Raw genomic sequence first — 19,341 nt, forward strand, 5'->3', positions numbered from 1 at the left:
TGTGAAAGTGAAAGTCAAGATTTATAGTTAAAAATGACTTGAATATTGATCTGTTTTTCACCCACACCTATCATATCACTTCTGAAGACATGGATTTAACCACTTGATTATTATGGATTACTTTCATATTGACTTATGTTTTATGATTTTTGGAGCTTCAAAATTTTGGCACCCATTCACTTGCATTGTATGGACCAATATAGCTGAAATATTCTTCTAAAAATCTTCATTTGCGTTCAGCAGATGAAAGAAAGTCATACACATCTGGGATGGCACGAGGGTGAGTAAATGATGAGAGAAATTTCATTTTTGGGTGAACAATTCCTGTAATGTAATAAACCAACAATCAAACAGAATCACAAATAAAAAAAATATACACATTCACCCACACTAGATTATTTTGCATTCTTTATTTACTGTGCTATCATATTGTCATTAAGAATGAGTCCTTAAACATGGAAACAGGCAGATAAACAAAGTTGACACACTTGTGTCATGTACAAAGTGACCGTCAAATGGCCTCCAATATCTTACTGTTAAATAGACAGCAATTCTTATCAGTAAAATACAGTGCATTTTAAAAAGACAACTGCAGCAGTTAAGATAAACATTCCTACATGCAAAACATTAACCCCTGTATTTCCATATTACATTCCTTAATTATGATTATCAAATGATCAAACAACATTACCTCATCCCATAAATCAAGCATGCTATAAAAATATCGAATAGGGTCGAAATACCTTCTTGCATGTGTTTTAAATCACAGACTTGTTGGTAAAGAATTTTAAGACGAGTCATATTGCCAGTTAATAAGCCATTTAGATTAACTGATAGCTGTTTAATAAGTGAAGGGGAAACTACAAATGAGACATTTTGAGACAAAATCCATTTTGGCACAAGCGAAGTTATTTCTTTGCAAGTTTTTTTCTTTTTTTTTTTTTTAGATTATAGGCTAGTTATCCTATGCCGAACACTGATTTAGACAAAAGTTTAATTCACCGTATCTCTATTTAAACAAAGCACAATATGTATACGCCCCCAGTGTGGTTTTCTAAGTTAAAACAAATTGTATAATACACTACAAAAATAAAAAATAAAAATAATAAGATTTACACATTCCAATTTCCTAACAAAATTCCATCAAACTGAATCATACCAAAATAAAATTAAATAAAAGTTTTATTTAATTTTGCTAAAAAATTACACAATTCAATTTAATGGAATTTTGTTATGAAATTGAAATCTTAAAATAGACTAAAATATTTTTTTGAGTGTAGTTTTCCTAACATATGAAATAATTTAAACTATAAAAGCATGGTACATTATAAGGCATTCTCATATGGAGGACCAAATTACTCAATTAAATCATTAAATAAATATTTAAATATAAAAAAAAAATTATAAAATACATAATGAAATCATTACAAAAATAGAAAATAATTAAATAATTAAATCACTAAATAAATCATCAAATGTCTGTTGTATTTTGTCTTAGCATTAGTTTGAGGCCATTTGCATTTTAGCATTATCTTTGGGTTGATTTTTCATTTACGCATGAGCTTCGTGTCTTTTCATTTTCAGGGATACAGCACTCAACGACAGTTGATTGCTTGAAAATGAAAAGACACGAAGCTCATGCGTAAATGAGAAATCAGTGAAATTCATTAAATGAAAATGGACGTAAACTAATGCAAAAATAAAATACAAGTGACATTTCTTGATTTTTTTGGTGATTTAATGATTAGTTTAACCATTATATATATATATATTCATTCATATTCATTATATTCATATTCATTATGTATTTAGTAATTTATATATATATATATATATATATATATATATATATATATATATATATATATATATATACTGTATATATAATGTATTTAGTCATTTATTTAAATATTTATTTTTGAGTAATTTGGCCCTCTATATTCTCAGCTGAAGCTTATGTTCAATTAAATGTCCACATGGAAATTCTTACATCTGTTTGTTTATCTTTAAATATTGCATAAAACCTGAACAAATAAAATAATTTCAATAAAAAGCATCACAAATGTAATTTATACAATTAAAGAGCTTAATGTCCATAGAGTACTTCACCTTTATGATAAGATGTTGATATTATCAAGAGCATGATGAAATAAATCTGGATGAACAAACATTGGGGTCCAAGGGTCTGAGACCAGTCTAGTGAAAATGTTTGCACTTTGCATTTTCTAATTTAATATAAAGTGTTTCATATAAAATAATAATTATAAATTATTAGCATAACAATTTGAGTGAAAATAAAACGCCAATATTCCAAAGAGCATCTTGTGTGTTTTAATGGAAGCAAGGAATTCTGACAAAGCAGTTAACATGTTCAGTATCACAAATTTGCTTACATCTGATTAGTGACGTAGAAATATTGCAGAATCAAAAATATAGCATTATAAATAATAGCATTTTATGTCATAACTTTTTTTACATTTTCAAAATCCTAAAACTTTGTTTATTACCATGTTTAGACATGAAAAAATCCCAGATTTCCAGCGTGGTTTCCGACTTTTGAACCCCATCTTAGATGTAATGATCGCATAATCTAATGACATTCAGTTCTTGTCATTGCCACCCACAATAGATGAATGTATTCATTCACTGTAAAAAAAATCCAAAGTTAAGTATTTATCAAATGTTGGCATGGTATGGCATTTGGCTGAGTCACAATGTGGAACTTTTCCATAGACAAACAGTCTGCATGCAGAAGTACCAGACAAAGTTCACCAGTTCAGTCCTTTATGAGGCCCACTGCGAAAAGCAATGAGTTCCTTTCATGAAGGGAAGTAGTTACATTTCTAATTCCAGTTCCAGTGTGGAAATCTAAGAGCCTTCATTCTGAATTTGAGGTTGTACAGTGTCTGGCTGAACTTCTGCTGTCTTCTGCTGGATGGAGTGGCTGCAGTCAGTCTTGTTGTTGTCTGTGCTGCCGTGGCTTCCTGCGCTGCCCAGTCGAGTTGAGGCCACCACCGCTTTGACCGCTGCCTATGTAACGAAAAACATGGTATATTGTAACATGTTTTTATAATAGGAAAGTGACATTTATATTTATATAAAGAACATATATTGTATTTCTTCACTGATTTATTTGCTTGCCACAAACGGAATTGCATAAATAATGATTGTTTCCAAACACACACATTTTTTTTTTACTTCCAATTTTGTCAGTTTTACTGAATCCTCCCTTGTTCATTTTACTCAAAAATTAATGTAACCAAGTGAACTTAAATTAACTGTGTTGGGACAACATAAATATTGTTTTTTTTGTTTTGTTTGGTTTACTGAAATTGGGCAGGGTACTTCTAATTCCCAGCATGCTTTGCATTGCATAAAGTGAGAGACTTGTAGTGTTTAATGTTTTGCTGTGTTGAAATTTAGGAGAATTTTTGTTATGTGTGAGGTTTTTTTTGGGGGGGGGTTACCATAATGGTGAAGAGTGAAGGCCTCAATATACTTCCTACGAAATCAAATAACAAACAGGTGTGACGTCATTTAGAACAAAATCTGTTTAAAAAAGAAGCTGTTTTTGCGTTCGTTTCGGTGGTTTGTAACAGCTCACTGGGGTGAACTTTTAGGAAAACTTCTGACCGGCTGCTAAACACCTTATTACTGCCATTGGTCCACGTCAATGGTAGGTGTGACCTGGAGCTCCACCTACCTTGAGGTCAACAGTTCATTCTGTTTATGTTGTTCAGTCAGTCACAATCAGTCAACAGGAACTCACCGGCATGTAGGGTTATTAGCAAGCTGGTGCAAATTTACCTACATCTGTATGATCGTTCACTTAGAGACATTTTCCAAGACCATGTCATGCAATTTTTTGTTGTTGTATTTATTAATTAGTCTACTAAAGGAATCAAATCTTCTCAAATACTCTCAAGTGCCCATTCACTCATGTGCCTTCTGCAGCAAAAGCCATTAACACATCTGTCTGAAGACATGCCTCTATCATTATTCTTTTGTCTTTATTCTGCACATTAACACTTTTATATACTCATATTTGCAGTAGTATCAGTGTCATGATAAATTACAATAACAGAGTTTAACCAGCGCATATTATGGCCGTGTATAGTATGATAGCATGCTATACACGGCCATACAGTGTCTCATCACTGTCACGACTGCTATGTTGCTTGGAACTGCACCCAAGAATTTCACACACCATTGCACTTGTGTATATGGCTGTGTGACAATAAAGTGATTTGATTTGATTAACGCTATTAATTAATAATGTAAACAAGACAAATTAAAAATGTTCTACTGCATTTATATTACTCTAAATCATCAACAAGTGGTTAAAACAGCTTCTTTTACAGACCTCATGTAAATTCTACTCATAGAATGAGGCAAAAGTCATTGATAACACATTTTTAACGTTTTACATGTAGCGTTCTCATATTTAAATGTACTTCTAAACGCCTCCCTAATTGGTGTGGCCGGTGTCTGAATGTTCTGAAACAGCATACCGTTGCTTGGCCGTTTAGAACTTCTTTTTACCCCTGAACAAAGAAAGAATAAGAACTTCTCTTGAAGTATATTGGGGTCTTTATTCTTGAGCTCATTTAAAGGTGCTGTAAGCAATTTTGTCTATTCTAGAATTTCCACAAGCTGATCAATTGGATTAGCCACACCCCCTCTTTCCAAAACCCCACCCTCCAAAGATATCAAAGGAGCTTTATTGAGACTGACAGAGCAGGTTGTCAAAAACAACAGCAGCAAAATAGCACCCTCAACTGACAACTGTTATGAGCAACATGCCATAAAAATGGCATTTAAGCCTCAATAATTAGCTGCAACCACGATACTATGAGAACGCGAAAAATGAATGACAGGCAGATCAGGGACCTCGGCTCACAGACACATATTTGTTTGCTGTTTACAGAGTCTAGAGCTGTTACAGAGTCTGGTCAGATATCTCAGGACATTTTTTTCATTGTTATCTTTCAGGGAGTAGAAATATTTTTTTGCATTCCTTTCCATGAAAAAAATCGCTTACAGCACCTTTAAGGACAGGCACATTTTCAGAATGTTCTATTTACTTATTGGGCAATTGGTATACTAATCATGACAAAGTGTTTCCCACACGATGAGAGAAAGGTGCCATCTGTTGTTCCTGTCAGGTTACTCAGCCTTACAGGCTCCATATGTTTAGGATTAGGGTGGGGGTGGGGTTAGGGCATCTGCTGCCTGCCAGGAACAAACTGTGGCCCCTTTGTACAATGGGCTGTTTCCCATTAGCATGCATTTAGCATGCTAGCATTTACTGTACTAGCTCGTTAATTACGGAAATAGATTAATATGAGTTAATTTAACGTGTCTTGTTTAGTTGGGTTTAATCAAATCAATTAGGTTCCCTCTACTTGAAGTATTGAAGTTGAGATTACATGGTAGTTTTAATTTAAGAAAATTCTTGGAACCACTGATTGAATCAAGTTCAGCCAAAGAGTTATTTTTTGAGTGCATGTTTTCAAAACACTCCCCCATCTGCCATTGGTTGGACAAACCAGTCAGTGAAACCAAGGAGGTCTGTTATACCTGGAGATAGCTATCCATTAGCAACTGTCCATTCTGACCAGCAAACCTTCACCTCCTGGTTCAACAAACCTGTCAATTCCTGTAAAGTATCTGACACTCTTCAGTAAGTCAAGCAACAAATGATTTATTTACAGTTGTCTGTGCACATTCAGCTGGAATAGGAGAATGTATTTAAAAAAATAGAAAGTAATTACATTCTTCCCCTTTAAACCATCATCAAAATATGCCATTGAAATGCCTCAAACCTTGAGCTTTCTTCGAGCATTGAACTCCTGGAGTTTCTTCTGTGCTGTGTCCATATGGGTGAAGTTAACAGCCTTTCCAGTGACCCAGGGGTGCTGCAGGGCCTGCTGTGTCGTCAGCCGTTTCTTTGGATCCTGGACAATCAGTTTCTTTACCTGGAGTGTAGAGAAAGAGGAGAAACACTATGTGTCTATCTACATTTATAACAACCATCTGTGTTACATCTTCATGTCATTTTTAACAATCTCTCCCTGGAGCAACCTGAGGTTAAATGCAATTGAAATTGAAGTGGTAAAGGAACTGAATTGGATTTTATAAACAATACAACTGAAGCACCAATGCTCAATAAATAATTGCTTGTATTAATAATCATCACAATAAACACCTCTTTTGCAAAATAAAAGTTCATTAGCCTAATTGTTTTGTTTACCTGTTGCAACTTGGTCCATTACAATAGAATTCATTGGATGTGTAGTCAAATGTTCATATTATTATAATTATTACTGTTGTTATTATTATTAAATTTTTTCTTATTATTATTTTGCACCAGCAGCAGCTTCTACTGTGGCTCATGCAATCAGATTTTAGAAAACATAATATACACAGTTTAAAAAAAACATAATATACACTAGGCTACCAAATACCTAAAAATAAATAAATAAATAAATAAATAAAAAACACTTAAAACTACAGCAAAACACCTCCTTCTGTGTGTGTGTGTGTGTGTGTGTGTGTGTTTATACACTCGATTTTTAAATTTATATATTTCAATTTCATTACAAAATTACAACCAATTTAATTGAGTAATTTTAAATCAAATAAAATATCAAAACCTATATATTTTACATTTTATTCATTTAATTTAGTTAAAAAATAAAAATAAATAAATAAAATAAATAAAAACATTTCAATTCCATGGATTTTTTAAATAAAATTTAAATGTGAAAATCTTAAAAATAGGTGAAATCTTTTTTTTCTTTTTCTTCTTCTTCTTTTTTTGAGTGTGCAATGCAATATACACCATACCAATCAAAAGTTTGGACACACTTGACTGAATTTATGTCTCATGATCTTAAAAAATCTTTTAATCTAAAAGTTTAGACTTAAATGTTTGAAATTAGTTTTGTAGACAAATAAAATTAAAGCCTTTTTTATTTTTACAAAATTATTATTATTATTATTATTATTAATGGATGAGTGAAGGACAGTGAAGGAAAAGCAGCCACATGTCCATAACACATGGAAACTCCGTCAAAACTGGTTAAAAGGCATCACTACATAATTGCCATATGTCAATTTGTGTTCTTTCACATTTTTGATGACTTTTGATGAAAATAGTAATTATATGTATGAGTAATATCAATAAGTATGAGTAGGTGTGTCCAAACCTTTGACTGGCCATGTATTTATGAGCAACAAAGTCATTGCGTTTCGACAGAATAGTGTGTGACCGAATTAACCCACCAGGTCCTTGGCGTTGAGAGAAACATTATCCCACCAGGGGGAGACAAATTCATATTCACAGTTCAAGATGCGTTTAAACATGTACTGGTCTCCTCTGTCATCAAAAAAGGGCTCAAAACCACATAACCTGTACAGGGAAAGGAAACAAACAAAAACAAAATACAGGTTTTAAAGTCCAAAAAATATATACAGTATATATATATATATATATATATATATATATATATATTATATATACTGTAAAAAAAATTAAGAGACCACTGCGAAATTATCAGTTTCTCTGGATTTACTATTTATAGGTATGTGTTTGAGTAAAATGAACATTTTTGTTTTATTCTATAAAGTACTGACATTTCTCCCAAATTCCAAATACAAATATTGTCATTTAGAGCATTTAATTACAGAAAATGACAACTGGTCAAAATAACAAAAAATATACAGTGTTTTCAGACCTCGAATAATGCAAAGAAAACAAGTTCATATTCATTTTTAAACAACACAATAATAATGTTTTAAATTAGGAAGAGTCAAAAATTATTTGGTGGAATAACCCTGATTTTCAATCACAGCTTTCATGCGTCTTGGCATGCTCTCTACCAGTCTTTCACATTGCTGTTGGGTGACTTTATGCCACTCCAGGTGCAAAAATTCAAGCAGCTCGGCTTTGCTTCCTCTTGATCACATTCCAGAGGTTTTCAATGGGGTTCAGGTCTGGAGATTGGGCTGGCCATGACAGGGTTTTCATCCGGTGGTCCTCCATCCACACCTTGATTGACCTGGCTGTGTGGCATGGAGCATTGTCCTGCTGGAAAAACATTGTCATTGTTGGAGAACATTGTCAGAGCAGAAGGAAGCAAGTTTTCTTCCAGGATAACCTTGTACGTGGCTTGATTCATGCGTCCGTGAAGCACCCTCAGACCATCACCGATAAGACCTAGAGAGACCTTCAAGCCACAGTGTCTCGCACCCACTGTGAATTTTGATGTAGGATCGGTGATGATCTGGGGGGGCTTCAGTAAGGCTGGAATCAGGCAGATTTGTCTTTGTGAAGGACGCATGAGTCAAGTCACGTACAAGGTTATCATGGAAGAAAACTTGTTTCCTTCTGCTCTGACAATGTTCTCTAACTCTTCTCCATTTGAAAGTCAGGGTTATTCCACCAAATATTGATTTCTGAACTCCTCCCAAGTTAAAACATTAGCATTGTGTTATTTAAAAATGAATATGAACTTGTTTTCTTTGCATTATTCGAGGTCTGAAAACTGCATCTTTTTTGTTATTTTGACCAGTTGCCATTTTCTGCAAATAAATGCTCTAAATGACAATATTTTTATTTGGAATTTTGTAAAAATGTTGTCAGTAGTTTATAGAATAAAAAAAAAAAATAATAATTTTACTCAAACACATACCTGCATAATTTTGCAGTGGTCTCTGAATTTTTTCCAGAACTGTATATATATATACATAGACATAGACATATGAGTATACTGTATGAATATAAAAGAATTGAACACTTGCTCCTTTTAAAAAAAGAAGCAAAAATCGAGTTAACAGTGAGACACTTAAAATGGAAGTTAAAGTTGCCAATCTGTAAACGTTAAAATACTCAGTTTCAAAAGTATAGCCACAAGACGTAAATAATATGCGTGTTAACATGTTTTTTTTTAGTGTGATAAAATAACTTACTAACCCCTTTTCTGTAAAAATGTATTTCCATTCATACAACTTTGTTGCCATGATGACGTTACTCAATAAACCTTAAAACCCTACAAAGACTGTAAAACAGCCAACTTTACAGGTCAAACAAAACACAAGCTTTACCAGAAGAATTAATGTAAGTGCTTTTATAAAATGATCAGCTTCACGTTTCTGCTTTAAACCCTCCATAAATTTTCCCCATTCACTTCTATAGTAAGTGCCTCACTGTATCCTTGATTTATGCTTTTTTAAAGAAAAGGAGGGACGAGTTGAAATAAATGTTTGTGATAATCAGCATTATGCCACAAAAGCTGATGATTGAGCTTGACTTGTATTGAACCTGGAATATTCCTTTAAAAGGGTTATTGTTCTATTCTTTGTATGATTTCTGTATCTGTATCTACATTCACAAATTCCAGGAATTACACCCAAAAGCTCAAAACGTGCCTCACGAGTTTCACAAGTGCAGCTGCTCTGAGACAAAACCAAACTCTCGAGAGTGAACCGACAGAGAGTTTGAATGACTAAGCACATAATTCTTGTGAAAGAATAACTTAAGACGGCAAAGTATGTTGTGTCACTCACAAAATGTACGTGATAACTCCCACAGACCACATGTCAACCTCAGAGCCATAGGCACATCCCCGCAAAATCTCAGGAGCTGAGGGAGAGAGAGATATAACATCAGAAGAAAAGGGGGAGGTGATGCTCCCTTGTAATGCTGCTGTAGAAAAGATTGTGTCTTCTCTGTAATTCTCTTTGTGGAACTAAAGCCACGGATGGTGTACTGTTAATGAACTCATCTTTAATGAACTCACCACAATAGCCTGGAGTCCCGCACACGGTCTTCATAGTAACCTGATCATCCACAATTTTTGACAAACCAAAATCAGCTGAAAAAGATGGAAAAAGTGAGAGGTTCTTGCCCGAGTAAAACTTGCCACCATGATGCTAGGGCGCTGTTATACGGTTGCTAAGGTGTTCTGACTGTTCTTTAGAGCAGTGTTTCCCAAACGCGGCACACTTTTTACGACTAAAGAATTCTACGGCACACCACTATCCCACATAGGCTAACCATCGTCAATATTTTTCCTTTTCAAGAACTTGTCCATGTTTTCTGTCCGTCTTAGTAGCGTGTATACTTGTAATGTTTGAAATTCGGCTATGCAAATAAATAAATAAATTACATAGGTAGGCTACGCTGTGTGAGGTCACAGGTAGCAAGAGCGCTAAATGGGTAATGCAGAAACAACAAATTTGCTTCTTTTCTAATTTGTAGATTTGTTCTTGCAATGCCACAACAAATTACAGGGATGCAAACTCATGAGGGGCAAAAAAGGTAAGACAATCACTGGTCCACGAACATTTTTTCTGGGGATATTTTTTTTTAAAGAATAATCACATTTTAGTGATTCAAGTTTATTCAAGTTTACAATTGTGCAGAATTAGCTGCAAAATAAAGAGTATTTTGGTGAGGCTTGCTTCTGTTTCAGAAATGTGTTCAATTTTATTAACTGATTAGTTCAGTGACCCCTTCTGGAAATGTCACTAGATGGCGACAAATGATATTCTTATGTGCTATGAGTGAGTCAGTGAATCATTTTGAGTCGTTCATGACCGAAATCTACCAAGAGACTTTATAGTGTTTAGCAGATCTATAATCTTCCTTCAGTCTGAGCATTATTTGTCATCCAAAAAGACAACAATAATAGTCTAATAATAGTGAGTTTCAATAACGTCCTTACCTTCTCCTTCATTAAAACTTGCATGTCTACAAATCTTCTGACTTCAGTATAAGAGTTATAAACACAAAGCAGATCTACGGTATCATTTTCCTACAGTAGCCTATTTAAACAGCTGAGCATGACTTATCAGAAAAGACCACAATAATAGACTAATAATAATAACTTTGAGTTTCAATAATGTTCTATCGTCATTGTAAAGCGCATTTCACATGAGTTGAGTTGAGGCGTCAACGCTCCGTTCAACGGCAGCGTCAAGCGCCGCATGGCCCTCCACATGACAAGTGTTGCAGAAAGCGTCACAGAGGGGTGATTTTACGAGTTTGCCACGTAAAAAAGCGGGAGGCGTGCACAATAAACATTGAAAACATGTATTTGGAAGAGAGAAAAAAATCTTGCAGTTGCTTTGATAGCAGAAAGTAATAAAAGGACTCGTTTATGTTTAGGTCTAAGCGTTTTCTTGGTGAATTTAAATGAGTTCGATAACTGGGGTCTCTGATATTCGTAAACGATAAACTAATATTTAATTAAAATAAATTATGAGACATTCAATGACTCTTCACAAATTTGGACAGTTTTTAAATATTCCTTGTTGCTCAGTACTCTCAAAGACATTATTTGTGAAGCAATAACTTGTGTGTGAGAAACACTTTGGTGTAAAGTGGCGTCACTTCATAGACTTCAACGTATTCTGCAGCGCTGACGCGAGTCACGTGAAAGACCCTTAATGTGTATAAATATCAGTCACTTTTGCACATTAATCATTGCTCTTCACAAAAGTGACCGATTATGATTTCAAAATGGCAAACTTCTCCAAAAGGTGAGGAGTCTGGATCCCTGAATTTATTTTATTTTTTTTTCCATGCATTTATTTATTTTGTGGAATTTGATAATTTTCCACGGCACACCTGACAATCTTTCATGGCACACTAGTGTGCCACGGCACAGTGGTTGGGAAACACTGCTTTAGAGTGTTGCTTCGCAGTTGCTAGGGTGTTGTGGGTGGTTGCTAAGTGGTTGACTGGGCCACACCCAAATCTCTATGATATTCTGATCCCTATTGGCTCAGCCCCTTCTTCAAAGTTAATCTATGGGCATCAATCAAAAGAAAGAAGAAATCATATTTTGTTTAAAGAGAATGAATGATATTTTTGTACAGTAGGACCATTTTAGCACCTTTCCTTCCCAATTCTTATTACTGTAAAAACAAAAAAAAAAAATCTAATTGATCTCATCATTACTCTAATGCATGAATTTATGCTGATGTAAGTCAGTTATTATAATTGTATTTATTATATCATATTTTAAATATAATAATATAAAAATCTAATAATATTATTAGTAAATAAATAATATTTTTATGAATACAGACAATGATTTTATTCATATTTAACTAAAAATTATTTAAAGTAATATAATAAGAGTATATAACATTTTAATGTACTGTTTAAAACATAATAATATTATTATTAAATCTATAATTATAATTATAAATTAAATTATTAATTTATTATAATAATAATATTTTTGTAATATCTTTTTTATATAATAAATATATTTATACTACAATATATTATTAATATATTAATACATTATTAATTAAAATAATATTAACAATATATTTTAATATGATTATTATATTTTTAAATGTAATACAGTAAAGAAATAAGGTTAATTGTAATGAAAATAATCTCACAATCCAAAAATAAATAAATCTTAATGGTCCTAAAATATGCTTTGTTCTTCATGCAAAATATAATGTATTCTTTTTTTTCCCCTTTGGGTATGTTTGAAATAGATATGTTTTCATGCACTGATTATTATTATTATTATTATTTATTATTTTTTATTTTTTAAGGTTTACACATTTAAATTTCATAACAACATTGCATCAATTTGACTTGAACAATATTTAATATATGTCAAACATTTTTTAATTTATTTATTTATTATTAATGAAATGTTAAAAATTACACAATTCAATTTGATGGAATTTTGTAATAAAATTTAAATGCTTAAATCTCAAAAATAGGTTAAAATATCTTTGAGTGTGAGTTTCACCTATTATTCCCCTGACTTCATCTGCCAGGTGAAAATCAGATTTCCAATCGCTTAGAAAAGTAATAGCACACCTCTCCTTAACAAGATGAACTAAATGAGGTAGTTTCAAATCCCTAATCATAATAATGAGGAAGCACCACTAAAAAACTGCACAAATCTGTGGCAAATATTTAAATGATATGACAATCTCTGAGATTATCCATCCTTTGAAACTGAAAATGAATGTTCCTCTATAGTCTGATTACAACAGGATTAAGCCGCTTGCTTGTAAAGTAATTCGTCAACAATGGATGTCTAGGCCAAATGCAGATCCTCCCATCAGACAAACAGAGAGCATTACCTATTTTGAGCGGCGCATCTGGCGCTGTGGTGGCGTACAGGAGGTTCTCAGGTTTCAGGTCTCTGTGCACTATGCCGTTCTCATGCAGGTACTGCAAACAGAGATGTAGACACAGACGGGGTCGCCTCATGTTAATCTGTAACACTTCATGTGGTGCACACAGACGTGTGACTGCACTCATTAATGTGTCGTCTTCATCATTTTGTGTGTGATATTATGTTTATCCTCTATATTAATTTGGGAAGCCCCTCTGTGGTTGGTAAACAGATTAATCTGGGCCTGATTATGAGCAAATTCAAAGTCATGACAAAGATCTACAGTACTGATTCAACTCGCTTTATAAGTGACCGAATTTAGTGCATCAAGACATCTTTTCTCTCCTCAGAGGCCATGCCATTTTTACAATGCTTGCAAGGCAGCACGGTAGTGACATTCTTTAAACATTCAATCTTCTTCTACATCACTGAAAATATCATTTTCTTAATCAGTATTTTTATCTATACTACAAGATGAATTTAAGAGGCAACTTTGAGTAAGAGAGCAATACTCATTTTCTGATAATCTTGAATTAGGTATTTATTTATGCAAACTGCATTTTTTTCTCATTTTAGGAATTTGAATCCAACCGAATTTAGTGAATTTAGAAGAAAACTATTAAATAAACAGATATATTTTCTGGAAGCCTTACTATCCAACACAGTTTTGCATTGTATTGAAATTGATCTTGATTAATGGATGTTTAGATTATTTTTTTTTTTATCCTCTTTTCTCCCAATTTGGAATGCCCAATTCCCACTACTTAGTAGGTCCTCGTGCTGGTGCGGTTACTCACCTCAATCCGGGTGGCGGAGGACAAGTCTCAGTTGCCTCCGCTTCTGAGACCATCAATCCGTGCATCTTATCATGTGGCTCATTGTGCATGACACCGCGGAGACTCACAGCATGTGGAGGCTCATGCTACTCTCCGCGATCCACGCACAACTTACCACGCGCCCATTGAGCGCGAGAACCCCTAATCGCGATCATGAGGAGGTAACCTCATGTGACTCTACCCTCCCTAGCAACCGGGCCAATTTGGTTGCTTAGGAGCTCTGGCTGGAGTCACTCAGCGATGTTTACATATTTTTAATGGAAAGTCAAAAATACTGATTAACACATAATTTTTTCAAACATTGTTTTGTGGCTAATTTCAGTTTTTAGTGTACTGTCTATTTTTATGTTTACTTTACACCACTAAATTGGCTAGATCTCTATGAAGCAATTTTAATATTCAGGGTGTGATGTTCCATCCAAACCACCATGTTTGAGTACTTTTAACCTGTACACATAATTCTATATGACTGCCCTGTTTATACGTCATTTTGTTTTTTATGGCAACATTAAATCAAAGCAGCTGAAAAAAGTGATGATGCACCAACTACCTCTGGAATATTATATACTACTATGTTCTATTGCAGTAGACAAGATTATAACTCTTAAAATACTACCTTTTGGAGGGAAAAAAGGGAATTCTTCTGTTCTAGTTTTGAAGTAAAAATGTATATAAATAATTGACATTGATGATGTGATGCATTGTTACTGTATGTGTGTACAGTCAAAAAAATAAAATAAAAATAAAAATACAAATGTGTGTTCAGCGTGCAAAGTGGCTCTCATTACACAAAACCAAACCTCTAAAACTTAAGCTTACCTAAGGATTTTACACGCCTTGGAAGCACAATTTTTCTTTCTGCTGTTTTATCGTCTGCCAGTCTGGTCACTGAGAAAAGTAACAGTCCGACTCTCTTCAAAAAGCCACAAGATATGAGGTATCCAGGGGTAAAATTGGGATTTCGGAGGTGGGGGAACCCTAAAATTGGGTGATTACTGTTATAACATCCCTTCAATTATAAATATGGGTGTCTAAATGGGTACAACTGGGCTAAAGGTCCCCTAGGATAAAAGGCACTTTTGATTTTATTTTCTCCCAAAACAATAAACGGTAACAAAACCTACCACAGCACTTTCCTAAAATGCTGTCAGCAAAATATTTCTGATCCTTGAGATCATTGCGTGCAATGTCTAAAAGGTTGATTTTGTGGTAATCTGATCTGATATTTAATTTTTAAAATGTTGCAAATTTATGTAGCTAATGAGAATCCCTGAAACCATCACATTTATTTTGAGACATGTTCAAATGATTCATTCACAATGGAGATTCATTTGTTTATAGAATACTTGAGATGTTACGAAATGCCAAAAGGGGTTGAAATGAACAGGAAATGGTGCACTCTTTTCTGAAGTAGTTATTTTGAGTAGGCATTTTCTTAACTTGTTGCTCAAAAAAGCATTTTGCTGTCTCAAAAGTATTTACTTAAGTTGACTAATTTTGCCCTATAACTATTGTCCCTATATCTACACAATATCACTATAAACCCCCTGGGGACCTGATCCTAATGCCACCTTATTTAAAAAAAAAAAAAAAAGGATCAGAATCAAGACAACCTTTCCTTTTTATTTCTTTTCACACAAATTATGTTGCTCCATCAGTATTCAATACAAAGAAATGTATTTTTTCAGTCTTTTTTTTTTGTGACCAGATAAAAGCACATTTTCCTTAAGGTGAGCATCAGATTGGGATTCTGTTATGACTTATCTGTCATTATTTATGTATGTCATTATTGAACATAATTGTGAAAATACATAGTCTATTTGGTTTAGTATTTCACATTAAATGACAAAAGTACATAATTAATGATGATATCAGATGTATTTATGCATTTGATAAAAATCAGATGACAGCTGGTACAAGTTTATCTTCTTGTTGTCCCAGGCAGGGGGTCATCTTAACTGTGAACATGTTAACCTTCTTAAAATCGAATTACCTTTTAAAATTTAAAAGGAAACTTTGTTCTTAAGGGGAGCATCTTCCCCTACCTTTTACACAACTACCTTTTCCTCAAATTGTTTTGCAGATAATATAATTTGTAATGAAAATATTTGCACTAAATTATAAAAGAGTTTAAATTATAAGCATTTCCACACAGTATATTTGCTAGAAAACACAGGCTGCATATTCTACCCTGACTTTCGGGGGTCTGTTTCTTTGTTTTTTTGTTTTGTTTTTCAGGTTTTAGAAAATCATACCGAGAATAAACATGTTGATGTCAAATTGAATATATGCACTACTACAGCGTTAAAAATAACTAGGGATGCCGCAATTATACAGTTTCACTATTAACCGTGATTAAAAATGTCATGGTTATTCAACCGCAAGAATATAGAATCCACAGTTAAAACCGTGAAATTCTTTACTTAGACGTGGCAAAAATATTATATATATGTATAAATATATAATATAAAAGAGTTGTTAGTACGATTTTGTAAGCCTAAATGTGAAAAACTCTTGTGCATGTGTGGGAACTGGAGCTGTTACTATGGTTACGGACGGTGTCCACGTGGTGCTTGGTCAGGTGTCGCAGACTGAACATGAAATTTAGAATCACATGTAACTGGGGCTACTACACACAAACTCCAAAATATATCAGTGGAATTCGATCTACCAGACTCATATCCACCACAAAATGCGACTTAAATCGGCTGATAATCATGAGCATTTAAATGACTGACTGAAGATGACGGATGTAAATTATGCAGACAGAAGTCATAGAAAGATAAACATCCTACAAATGGGACAGAATGCTCCACTAGTCGTCAAACAACAAACTAGTGTTTAATATTTTTAGCTGTGGTGCTTTTAAAGTGATGAATTAAAAGATGCCACTTGTTGTAATGTTTAAGCGCTGACAGTGTGTGGTGCATTGCGTGTAGTTACTATCAGCGAGTAAACTTTTGAAAAGTTGTGTTTTTTTTTGTCCTCATTATTTAACCCTTGTGCGACCTTCGGGACATTTTTGTCTTTTTCCTTTTTTTTTTTTTTTTTTTTTTTTTTTTCTCATTTTGGCCGTGTTAATGCCAACAGCATAAATTTTGTCAAAGGTGTGTATTTTTTGGGGAATTTTGATATTTCAACCTCCAGTTCCAATAATACAGGGGTCAGAAACCTTTTTTCACTAAGGAGCCAAATGTTTTTTTTATTTTTTATTATTTTTTTATTAAAAGTTTTTTTGGATTCCATATAACACATATATATACCAAGCACCACGTGGACACCGTCCGTAACCATAGTAACAGCTCCAGTTCTCACACATGCACAAGAGTTTTTCACATTTAGGCTTACAAAATCGTACTAACAACTCTTTTATATTATATATTTATACATATATATATATATATATATATATATATATAAAATAACAGAATATTTGGAATCACATTATATTATTTACAACACTTCCTCCCGAACATTAACCACCCCACCCCACCACCCAACACAAACAGATACCCCAGTGATCAAATACAATTGACAAAGACACACAAACAGACAATAAAACTGAAGAAAATATTTAGAAATACATTTAAAAAAAGTATATGCTCAAAAACAAAAAGGCTACAACATATACATTTAAAATAACACGTCTCCCTCCACTGCCCCTCCCCGAGAGCCCTACAAAAAGGCCAAATAGCTGCCCCACCTCCTGATGAACATATTCATGTTGCCTAACCTTCTATATGACAACTCTTCCCAAGCTGCCACCCTGCCCATCTCCTCGCACCACACACGAAACGAGGGGGTTCCAGCTGACTTCCATCCTCTAAGGATAACCTGTCTGCCCACCATAACACCGGACAGGATCCAATTCTTCATGTACTTATCTCCTACATCAATGACCGCCCCGTCACCCAAAATACAGAGCCTGGGGCAAAAGGAGATCCGAGTACCCAATACGTCACCAACATGGGTGGTGTCTCCATCTTCTGAATGGCATCGCCAGCAGGTGGGTGTGTCCTTAAGACCAAGCCTATACAATTTATAAGGGGTCCAATAAAATCAATGTAGAATCTTAAATTGCATAAGGCGCATCCTTGCATCTCTAGATGCAGACTTGACATTTTAAGAATCCTAGCCCACACTCCCTCCTAAATCTTCAGATGACATACGGCACTTCAGCTCTGCCTCTGCACTTTTAAAATTTCCTTCCAACTCCACGAGTTCTCGTGCCTTGGATTTTTTGATGAATGTAGCATACTGTATGATCCGGCCCCTAAGAACCGCCTTAAGTGCCTCCCAAGCCATTTTAAGAATCCTAGCCCACACTCCCTCCTCCAAAAACAAATTTAAATCTTCCTCCCATAATCTTTTGAGGGAATTTAAAGCTCCGTCCCCCAGACTCTGAATTAGCAGGGAGTAATACACTGATGCCACATGACCTTTTCCAAAAGCAGTAATCACCACTCCCAGAGTATTTTCCACACTGGGGGGGTGCGTGCCACTCCCAAAAATAGTGCAGAGTAGGTGGCGCAGCTGTAAATACTTATAAAATTGAGATCTGGGAATCCCAAAATTTTGAGCCAAATTTTCAAAAGGTCTCAATATTCCACTCTCATATAGGTCACCAAGTGTATTATCCCCCCCTCACAATCCAATCTGACCAACAGAAAGGGGACTTATTAATACATAGTTTAGGGTTCTGCCATATGCTCGAGGCTACGTTTAAATAAATATCCGAATTAAACACTCTGGACACTTTTGTCCATATCGAGTGTAAATGCAAAATAACGGGGTGTGACTTAACTTCTCCGATTAATTTGATCGAAAGACTATGCAGAGGCAAGATAGGGGCAAGAGCTTCCTTTCAATACAAAACCAGGGAGGGGCTCTCTCAGGTGGAAGCGACCAATGAGCCAAATGTCTGAGACCGAATGCATAATAATAAAACAAAATCTTGGGTAGGCCTAACCCACCTTTGTCAACTGGCCTATGTAACTTATTGAAATTTAACCTGGCACGCTTACCATTCCAAATGTAGGACTTCGCTATGCTATCAAATTGCTTGAAATAAGAGAGGGGGACATCTATAGGGAGAGATTGTAACAGGTAGTTGAATTTTGGAATACAATTCATTTTAATTACATTAACTTTCCCAAACTTTTCCTAAGTGTAATAAAGACCACCTGTCCAAACCTTTTTATTAAGGGATCAAAATTAACTCTGACTAAATCAGACAAATTTGCTGGGAATAAAATTCCCAAATACTTAATGCCCTGTTTGGGCCACTGGAAGGTGCCTGGCTGGAAGTCCGTTACTGGACAGTACACTGTCAAAGCCAAAGC

At 34.4% G+C, this 19,341-nt stretch overlaps 1 protein-coding gene across 1 annotated transcript in view; it reads right to left on the reverse strand.

Moving 5' to 3' along the window:
* Positions 1–1,896: 1,896 nt before the first annotated feature.
* Positions 1,897–19,341, reverse strand: part of LOC127439888 (calcium/calmodulin-dependent protein kinase type IV-like) — an 81,965-nt gene continuing 64,520 nt past the window's right edge. Inside the window, exons 7-12 of the mRNA XM_051696177.1 lie at positions 13,129–13,219; positions 9,804–9,878; positions 9,571–9,646; positions 7,288–7,414; positions 5,826–5,978; positions 1,897–3,030 (exon numbers count right to left, since the gene is read on the reverse strand). Coding sequence (XP_051552137.1) covers positions 2,869–3,030; positions 5,826–5,978; positions 7,288–7,414; positions 9,571–9,646; positions 9,804–9,878; positions 13,129–13,219 — 684 coding nt within the window. The 3' untranslated portion in view covers positions 1,897–2,868. The remainder of the gene's footprint in view (positions 3,031–5,825; positions 5,979–7,287; positions 7,415–9,570; positions 9,647–9,803; positions 9,879–13,128; positions 13,220–19,341) is intronic.

The sequence above is a fragment of the Myxocyprinus asiaticus genome, chromosome 4, assembly GCF_019703515.2.
Source record: "Myxocyprinus asiaticus isolate MX2 ecotype Aquarium Trade chromosome 4, UBuf_Myxa_2, whole genome shotgun sequence".
Taxonomy (NCBI): domain Eukaryota; kingdom Metazoa; phylum Chordata; class Actinopteri; order Cypriniformes; family Catostomidae; genus Myxocyprinus; species Myxocyprinus asiaticus.